At 38.4% G+C, this 10,753-nt stretch overlaps 1 protein-coding gene across 1 annotated transcript; it reads left to right on the top strand.

Annotated features, from left to right (window-relative positions):
• The first annotated feature begins 747 nt into the window (after window positions 1-747).
• LOC122754730 (olfactory receptor 10X1-like) lies at window positions 748-1,752 on the top strand. The gene has a single exon (XM_044003201.1). It carries the CDS (start codon window positions 748-750, stop codon window positions 1,750-1,752), a length of 1,005 nt encoding a protein of 334 aa, XP_043859136.1.
• The last annotated feature ends 9,001 nt before the right edge of the window (window positions 1,753-10,753 follow it).

Here is a 10,753-nt window from a genome sequence, read left to right as displayed (position 1 = left end):
AGCATCCTATCTGGTACATAGTATGCATTTAAAGTATGTTGACTGATTATGTAATCGGTTGATTAATTGTGATTTTATGAGACTCTGTCCTTGGCTTTTTACCTTCATGAAGACTAATAATGATTTGGAACATGTATGATAGGGAAGGTTCAGTACTTAGTATTGAATCCCAGAGCTTGCTTTCTCAATCCCTTAGGGTGGTCATGGACTCTTCCTCCATGACCTGATATCAATCAAACCTATATAGTTCAGTAACACTCTCCACCCCCTTTGTTATATTGACCTGAGTAAGAAAAAATTTGGCTGACATTGACTCCTAAATCATATAGATTGCTTTTTAAAAAATAATAGATACTTTATTTATAGTTTTGAACTCCAAATTTTACCCCTCCTTCCCCTTCCCCTTCCCTGAGGTAGTAAAAAATCAGATTACATTGCTTTTTTTTTTTTTTTTTTGCTTTTTTTTGGTGAGGCAATTGGGGTTAAGTGACTTGCCTAGGGTCACATGGCTAGTAATTGTTAAGTGTCTGAGGCCGCATTTGAACTCAGGTCCTCCTGAATCCAGGGCCAGTGCTCTATCCACTACACCACCTAGCTTCCCCAGATTACATTGCTTTTTAACTTAAAGAAAACTGTATTTTATATTACCAGCATTTAGTTTCCTTCTATGAGAGTGTAGGTAAAAGGAAAGTTGCCTGAATCTGTGGCTATCTAATTGTTTCTTTCAGCTTTCTGAACCTCAGAGTAATGAGAGTAAACCAGACGCTCCTGGAAGAGTTTGTCTTTGTTGGCTTCTCTGTCTACCCGGACTTGCAAGTTATCCTCTTTGTTTTGTTCATCTTTCTTTACCTTCTCACCCTTACTGGCAACCTGACAATCATGGCTCTCACTTTGGTAGACCGAGTTCTCCATACTCCCATGTACCTCTTCCTCAGTGCTCTTTCATTCTCTGAGACTTGCTACACATTAGCCATTATTCCTAAAATGCTAGTAGACCTGCTAGCCAAGAGCAGAAGCATTTCTCTCCTGGGATGTGGACTCCAGATGTTCTTTTTCCATGGTCTTGGTGGCACCAACTGCATCATTCTCACAGTGATGGGTTATGACCGGTTCCTGGCCATCTGCAATCCTCTCCATTACCCAGTACTCATGACCAGCACAATATGTGGGCATCTTGTGGCCTTAGCTTGGACTGGTGGTTTCTTTGTTTCCTTAGTGCAGACCACCTTGATCTTTTCAGACACATTCTGTGGCCCCAACCTTATAAAACATTTCCTCTGCCATATGAGAGCAGTGGTCAAGTTATCCTGCCTGAATGGTTCTGTCATAGAAGTTACTGTTGCAGCAATCTCAGTATTGGGTTTACTGGGGACATTTGTATTCATTTTTCTTACATATGTATTCATTCTCTCTACTGTCCTCAAGATCCCTTCAGCTGAGGGGAAGAGGAAGGCCTTCTCCACCTGTGCTTCCCACCTCACTGTGGTCATCATCCACTTTGGCTTCGCCTCCATTGTCTACTTGAAGCCAGAGACCACAGAGAGGGATGACACCCTCATGTCTATCCCCTACACTCTTATTACACCTTTCCTCAGCCCCCTCATTTTCACCCTGAGAAACAAGGACATGAAGAATGCTCTGATTAAGGTGCTGAGTAATAAAGATGCTTCAACCAAATCATCTTGGGCAGTTACTATTGGCAGTCAACACAAAGAAGGGAATAAGATATTTGCTCTGAAGCCTTCAGTATAACCTGTTTTTGATTTTTTTTTGCGTTTTGCATTTTACCTTTTGCAAAGGTAGTGGAAGGCACAGCAGGAGTCTGAGATGCCTAGAAATTGTGGCATCATACAAATATGTTCAACTTTTTAAATGACTAATAATTGCCCTAATCTTGGTAGAATATCTCTATCATGTGGAAACCCATCTTTACCTTGTGATCATTTCGCAAAATACAGAAACTTTTGCTTTCTACTGGAATGTTGGGAATGCATAAGCTCTCATTAGGGAAGTAACCTAGTAATTTATGGGCATTGATAGGTTGATATTTGGTAACAGGAAGAATGGTGTAGAGGGAGATAAAACTGGCAGGTCTAAGAAGTGCTCAGTATCTGAAGATGAGGAGACCTAGTATGAGAACTTGAAGGTTATAGGCTTGATCTTCTACCAAACTAAAGTACAGTGGGAGAAAATGTTCCCAGTTTCAGTTCCTGTTTTGATTGCTTTTTCCTCTTTCATTGACTATATCTTAAAGCTATCACAATTCCAAAATCTAGCTTACTATGACACACTAAAGTACTAGTGTTTGAATGTATGACTTTCATCTGTAGTATTTTTATTTTTAAAAAAGAAAATAAGAAAAGAGAAAAAATAACCTTATGTCTCTTGTGTTGGAATTTTCAGGCATCACAGGTAGGCCCAGAACAGAGATGTTTTGGGTATTATATGGAGCAGTAGGGAAGAAAACCTTCCTAAGGTCCTTCAAAAGACCCCATAAAGGCAGCTAACAAAGTAGAGGGGTGTATATTTGTGTGCACTTGTGTGTGTGTGCCTCCATGTAACTTTTATTCAGACTTTCATGACATGAAGTTCCCCAGGAAAATTTTGGAGAACGTTCACTCTTTTCTTTATTCATACTCCTTCCCAGAGCACCTGGTGGGATCTAAAAAAGACAAGAAATATATATGTATGTTTATTGAATGTAAGTTTTATTAAAGTTTCATTAAAAGTAAAATAACAATAACATCTCTATAACACTTTAAGATTTACAAAGCACTTTATTCACAATATCCCTGTCAGGTAGGCAGTGAAAGCTATTATCTCCATTTTATAGATGAGGAAACTGAGGCTTAGAAAAAAAAATAAGTGATTTTCTTAGAGGTCATACCGATAGTAAGTGACCAATCAGTCCTATGCCCAAACTATGCTGAGTGCTAGATAAACAAAAAGAGGCAAAAGACAGTTTTAGTCTTTAAGAAACTCATAGTCTGGGGCAGCTAGGTGACGCAGTGGATAGAGCACCAGCCCTGGAGTCAGGAGGACCTGAGTTCAAATCTGGTCTCAGACACTTAACACTTAATAGCTGTGTGACCCTGGGAAAGTCACTTAAGCCCAATTGCCTCACTAAAATTAAAAAAAAAAAAAGACACTCATAGTCTAATGGGGGAGACAATAAGCAAACAATATATATACAGGATAAATGCAAAATAGTTAACAGAGGGAAGGCACTGGAATTAAGAAAGTTAGGGAAGGCTTCTTGTAGAAAGTAGAATATTATTTAGTATGTAAAGGAAGCCAAAGGATGCCCATCAATTGGGGAATGACTAAAAAGCTGTGGTATATAATGGCGATATAATATTATTGTGCTATAAGAAATGACAAACAGGATGATTTCAGAAAAACCTGGAAAGACTCACATGAATTGATGTGTATTGAAGTGAACAGAACCAGGAGAATGTTGTATGCAGTAACAGCAATATTGTTCAGTGAAGAATTGTGAATGGCCTAGCTATTCTCAGCAATACAGTGATCCAACACAATCCCAAAGAACTGCTGATGAAACACACCATCCACCTCTAGAGAAAGAACTGATATTGATTGACCACAGATGATTGAAGCATGCTATTTTTCACTTTCTTTCATTTTTTTTATATTGGGTCTTCTTATACAAAATGACTAATAGGGAAATGTTTTACATAATTATACATGTATACCCTATATATCTGATTGCTTGCCAGATTGGGGGGGGCAGGGAGGGAGGAAGTGATAGAGGGATGGATATTTTAAGTAAAAATGTTTATTTTTTAAAAATAAAAAGCCAAGGAGGTCACTATTCCTAGTGGAGAGGAGAGAAAATTCCAGGTATCAGGGACAGCAAAAGGAACTGCCTGAGCTTAGCAATGGAGTGTCTTATTTGTGGAACAGCTAGGAGGCCAGAATCATGGGACTGAAGAGTTCATAACAGAGTAGTGTAAGAAGACTGGATGGTAGAATATTCAATAGAGGATTTTGTATTTGATACTAGTGGTGATAGGGAGCTACTGTAGTATATTTAGTATGGAGATGTCCTTGTCAGACCTGTTCTTTAGGAAGATCACTTTGGAAGGAGAGCAAGATCTTAAACCTTGTCCTTTTGTCTCCATGAAAAGAATGGATACGATTCTCTCTTATGGACTAAATCTGTGATCTGATGATCCAAGATGAGAGCTTTTCCCACTGTGTAACAAGAAGAACCAAAAGTTATATATTTCACAGCAAGAGACTTAGTGTGCTTCGAAGTCCAATGAAGTCCTGGGGCCAGCTAGGTGGAGCAGTGGATAAACCACCAGTCCTGGATTCAGGAAGACCCGAGTTCAAATTTGGCCTCAGACACTTGACATTTACTAGCTGTGTGACCCTGAGCAAGTCATTTAACCTTCATTCCCACCCAAAAGAAAGTCCTATGAAGCCCTACTCTTCCTTGAAGATTTTCTACCACTTTGGGGAAATAAAGAAAAAAAGAGAAGGTGTGAGTTTAAGGTGAAAGGCAAATTCTATTTCAACATGCTGAGTTTGAGGAACCTATGGGACATCTAGACAGATGTTCAGAAAGCAGTTATTGATGTGACTGGAGGTCAAATGAAGGGTAAGTACTGCATATAGAGATTTGGGAATCATCTGCACGGAGATGATAATTGATCCTATGCAACTAGAAGGATGGTAAAAAGAAAAGACAAGAGGGTTTGGATTATAACATGCCCCTTTTTTGGATACTTGGCTTTCAAAATGTGGTCCCAAAACCTGTTGTAATAATAAATCAATCAATAGCTATTTATTCAACTCCTTGTTCTTCAGTTGAGTTTGACTTTTTGTAATTCCATTTGTGATTGTCTTGACAAGGATATTGGAGTGGTTTGCTGTGTCTTTCTCCAGCTCTTTTTACAGACGAGGGAAAAAAGGTCAACAGGGTTAAGTGACATGCCCAGGGTATATGTTTGAGGACAGGTTTGAACTCAGGTCTTTCTGACTTCAGGCCAGTGCTCTATCTACTGCATCACCTACCTGCCCAATTCAACTCCTACTATGTACTATATATAGGTACTATAAATGTGTGTGTATGAACTGCTACTGAGTGAGGTAAACATGACCAGGAAAACACTTCATACAATAATAATTATATTGTAAAGACAAATAATCTGAAAAGACTTAAAAACTCTGACCAATGCAGTAATTCAAAAACCAACCATAAATCCAGGGGACTAGTATGAAAGCAGTCTGCCTAGTTCCTGACTGAGAGGAGATTGATCTCAAGATGCAGAATGAGACATTTATTTTTTGGACTTTTGCCAATGGGGGAATTTGTTTTACTTGACTGTGTATATTTGTTATATGAGTTTTTTCTTCTTTCATTTTATTTCCCCAATGGAGGTGGAGGAAGGAAGGAGAGAAAATGCATGTGGTTTAAAAAAAAGTTAAAAAATAAATGATATATGTGTTGTATGAGGTTGAATCAGTTGATCTCCAAGCTACCATTTCTAAATGTTGTGAATTTAAAGATTGGAGTGGAATAGAAAGGTAGAAACTTGGTCAGTCACAGTCTACATCATGCTGGATATGTCTGTCTTTCTGTCTAATGAGAAATAGCCTAGGAGTCTGAGACAGAGGTATTTCTGCCTACTTTATGCCCAGTGCCAGAATTAAAAGTTAATGACTCTGTACAAAATATATATAGCTGCTGTTTTTTTGGTTTTTTTTTTTTGGTGAGGCAATTAGGGTTAAGTGACTTGCCCAGGGTCACACTGCTAGTAAGTGTTAAGTGTCTGAAGCCAGATTTGAACTCGGGTCCTCCTGAATCCCAGACTGGTGCTCTATCCACTGTTCCATCTAGCTGCCCCTATAGCTGCTCTTTTTGTGGTGCCAAGGAATTGGAAATTGAGGGGATGCCCATCAATTAGGGAATGGCTAAAAAAGTTGTGGTATGTGAATGTAATGGAATACTACTGTGCTGTAAAAAATGATGAGCAGGCAGATTTCAGAGAAACCTGGAAGGACTTACATGAAATGATGTTGAGTGAAATGAGTAGAACCAGGAGGACATTGTACACAGTATCAACAACATTGTGTGTTGATCAACTGTGATAGAATTGACTCTTCTCAGCAATACAATGGTCCAAGATAGCTCAAAAGGACTCATGATGGAAAATGCTCTACAAATCCAGAAAAAAAAAAGAATTGTGGAATCTAGATGCAGATTGAACCATACTATTTCCTTTTTTTTTGTTTTACTTTTATGAGATTTTTCCTTTTTGCTCTTATTCTTCTTTCACAGCATGACTAATGCAAAAATATGTTTAATGTGATTGTACATATATAACCTATATCAGATTTCTTGCTGTCTTAGGGAGAGGGGAGGGAGGGAGAAAAATTTAAAACTAGAAATCATATAAAAACAAATGTTGAAAACTATTTCTACATGTAACTGGAAAATAATAAAATACTTTTATGGAAAAAAGTTAATGACTCACTCTGATACTCTCCAAAGTGGTGTGGCCCTATTCATGGGAGGTTTACATAAAAATCCTTATCTCTCCATGTTGGGAGAAAAATTTTAAAAAAGGAAGTTTCTCTCCTAGGACATCAGGCATGTGACTTTCCCCTAAAGATCTCACACCCTGCACTTGGTCACTAATTTATTCCCTATTGTCTTATCATTTAAAGCAAATGTTTAAGCAACTGATTTCTATAAAATTAACCAAAACAAATCTATCTCTGTCATTTAAACCAGTAGTTTCTAATCTTTCTTGATCTTACACACCTACAAGTTAAAAAATAAGCACCTTTCCATATATGTTTATTTACTCATTTATAAATCCTGAGTTATTCCCTATCCTGCCTAAGTACAGACTCAAGAGGTTGGTAATACCAAAGTCCCATTAAGTGACCAGGTAAAGATTTGGTGACTCTCCAATATCTAATCATATCCAATGGAGGCCAACTACCTCCCTCCTATAGTAACATCAATAAATACCCCATATATGCAGATCTTTTTTCTTTCTTTTTTTTTGTGGGGCAATGAGGGTTAAGTGACTTGCCCAGGGTCACACAGCTAGTAAGTGTCAAGTGTCTGAGGTCAGATTTGAATTCAGATCCTCCTGAATCCAGGGCTGGTGCTTTAGCTAAAGTGCCATCTAGCCGCTCCCATCTATGCAGATCTTAAGGAGGTCAATTACCTTCCAGTGAAACCCCAAAGGACACCATTGCCAAGACTCTGCCCTTTTGATTTGAGGATATTGTTCCTCAGACTAAGGTATGAAAGAATGTTCTGATTGCAGAACATGGCAATAGGCTTAGTGCGACTATCAAGTACCTTGATGGTCTGTGTGAAGAAGTTATGGAGCTGAATCTGCCCAATGGTGTTACCATTGTATATGAGCTGGGCAAGAATGTGAAACCCATCAAGCTTATAGGTTTCCAAGAAAATGAAGAGACCATGGTCAAAACCATGATGGTTGTGGCAGCCCAAGACAAAGGCAAGAAATGAAAGGAGGTTATCCACAACAGCAAGCAGTAGCCAGTCTCATCCCTTTCTTTTGTCCCACAATACATCTCCCTTACCTGACCATCTCTGCCAACAGTAACTACCATCTTAGGTGTCATAACACATAGTTACATCCTTCCTCAATGAGTTCAATAACTAGCTCACATTTTTTTTCTCCTCAACTTCTGCCCTCATACTAGGGGATTTCAAAATATACACTGATTCTCCATCTAACACCCTAAGCATGTAGTTTTGCAGTTTAACTTCTCATAAACTCGTCCTCCCACCCACCTCAGGCACATACAAATATTGTCATACCCTTGATCTTGCCATCTCCCATAACTGCATCACATATATGCTCAATGATTCTTTCTTTTTCTTTTTTTGGGGGGAAGGAGGGCAATGAGGATTAAGTGACTTGCCCAGGGTCATAAAACTAGTAAGTGTCAAGTGTCTGAGGCTGGATTTGAACTTAGGTCCTCCTGAATCCAGGACTGGTGCTTTATCCACTATACTATCTAGCTGCCCCCGATGGTCAATGATTCTGAAATTCCCTTATCCCAATAAAATCCATTGACTTTTTCACCTCTCTTTCTGCCTCCCCTTAAAAAACACAACAAAATCAAAACAAAATAAACACAATAAATAAACAAAAAACCTTTATGACTTCACCTAGACCTCCAATCATTTGATCACACAATTCACTTTGAAGCCATTTTCCTTGAAGTAATCACTCTTTCCTCTTTTCCCCTTCTTCACCCCTTTGGTGAAAACCATTTCTATCTTTGACTTTTCATTAATTTGCAAACATTCCTACATCCCAGATCGGGATGTAGGAGACATCTTTTGTAGACCAAGAAAGACTATGTAGAATTCAATACTCTAGAGTTTCACTGAAGAGTTCTGTAAGTCACATGCTATGAGGGAAAAAACAACCTTGGAATTAATGAGAGTAAATTACAAAGTTGGGCTAGAAAGTTCTTTTCCTTAGTGCCCTCTGATGAGAACAGAAGAGCATGGCCCTAGGGACTCTCCAACTTCAACTCCCAAACCTCTGAAGCTGGTGAACATTAGTTCTACTGATAAGCTGTTAAGAACTTTCCAGCTAGAGGGAGAATCCTCTCCACCCTAAAAAAAAAACCAAAAAAACCAAAAAAAACAAAAAAACACCAAAAACTAAACAAACCAAAATCATCGTTTATTTTAATTTAGCAGACAATGGGAGCTCTACTAGCTGGGTAGGCTCTGTAGCCACCTCAGAGTCAGTGGCCATCTCTTACTTTTTGTCTTCTTTCCTGAGGCAGATTATGATATTGGCTGTGACCAGCAGGAATTACAATATGATCATCATTTAGTGGTTGGGACTCTGCATGAAGTCTGCTCAGGTAGGAAGCAGGTTGGAAAAGGAGGAGGAAGTCCGTTTCAGTGAAAAAACCAATGGATTTGGAAACAGAAGACAGGCATTCGCATCTGTTAATACCTTTTTGACATGGGCAAATCACCTAATTTCTCTGAGTTTCCATTACCCCCCTCAAAAGGGATGGTGTTGAGTTAGATGGCCTCTGGGGTCCTTTCTAATTCTAAATCTATGATCCTATGAAGCCATTTTGGGTGATTTCAAGAAATAGTCAATTCTTACATATTCATATGGAATAAAACAGGGGAGCTTTGGCAGAAACATTCAAATCAGTTAATGATCCACAAATTAACAATTTTATTTGAATTAGGCCCATGCAAGGTGATGTGGAATGATGGATAAAGAACAGGTTTGGAAATCCACAAACTATGGCTTCAAATTGTACCTATTATGATTAATATGATTAAGACCATGAATGTTAAAAAAGATTTAGATTTGTACTGCTAGGAGGAGTTCCTACATAGTAGCTATAAAAAAAAATCACAGATCCTTTTCTATAAATAGACTTCATTGTGGTTTTTATTCATTAATTTGGAATATTTATCTTTTTACTAAGTTTGCTTTAGTCTGGTTGTTAGATTCCGGCTGAAATTATAGAATATATTAATAATAGTAGATAGCTATATAGGCGTTAATGTTTGCAAAGAACTTTAATTAATCAACAAGCATAATTTAAGCACATATTATGCTCAGTAGGTTAGTCTAAGCATTGAGGATACAATGCTGAAATGACTTCCTAAGCATTGTTGTATTTGGTCCACACAAATACCTTGTGGGAGAGGGGGACTCAGTTGACTAAGGATAATCCATACCTCTGATAGATGTAGGTGAGATAAAGTATCATTAAATTTAAATTTCATCAAGAAGTGATTTTAGAGATTATTTAGTCCAGCCTCCTCATTTTAAAATAAGTATCAGTCTCTTCAGCCAGGTGCTGAGCCTCAAGTCAGGAAAACTCATCTTCCTGAGTTCAAATCTGGCTTCAGACCCTTATGAACTGTGTGACCTTGGGTATATCACTTAACCTGTTTGCCTTAGTTTCATCTTCCAAGTGAACTGGAGAAGGAAATTGAAAATTACTCCAGTATCTCTGCCAAGAAATGGTCTCATAAAGAGTTTCATATGACTTTTCAGTCATATGACTGAACAATAACAACCTAGTCTCAGAAAGAAAAGATGCATTAAAAGGTCATGAAGGTAGTAAATTGCAGAGCTGAGATTTGCGGCTAAATCTCATGATCTTTCCACCACAACAAGCAATGACCCTTTTCAGAGACTGTTGCTACTCTTTTTTTCATTTCCTTAACACTCAAAGATAGGAGGAGGTTTTGGCTACTGATGGTGCTTGTGAGTTCAATGCTATGACTTTTACCATTTGGTTGTACTGTATGTGCCTTGTGACTCTTGTTGATTGTTCTTTATAAATGGAGATTGGAAGAAGGGATGGAGGGAAGGATAGATGTACCAAAGCTCCATGAAGAAGGAAATAGTAGCAAGAAGTTAAGAAGGAGGGAGTCCTGAGCTCACTCTCATTTCGTATCAAGGAAACTAGGTGGGAATATTTGGATCTTCATCTAGGCTTTGTAGAAATCATATCAACACAGGACCCCCCCATACCCTAAGTTTCCCAAGGGGTTCAGGGCCATCTTAGGTGGGTTCTCAGAAATCTAAAGAGAGATGTTTACAGTATTGAAAATCTATACAAGCTGATCAGGATATGGAGGGTGGAGATCCTAAGCAAACATCTTGGGAGAAAGCTGTTAGAGCTCTCTTCAATATTTCCTCGACAAAAAGGAAGAGATGGTCAGATCTAGACATTG

Source organism: Dromiciops gliroides, chromosome 4 (assembly GCF_019393635.1).
Source record: "Dromiciops gliroides isolate mDroGli1 chromosome 4, mDroGli1.pri, whole genome shotgun sequence".
Lineage (NCBI taxonomy): Eukaryota > Metazoa > Chordata > Mammalia > Microbiotheria > Microbiotheriidae > Dromiciops > Dromiciops gliroides.
Note: the sequence above shows the minus strand (reverse complement) of the source record. Positions and strands in the feature narration are given on the sequence as shown.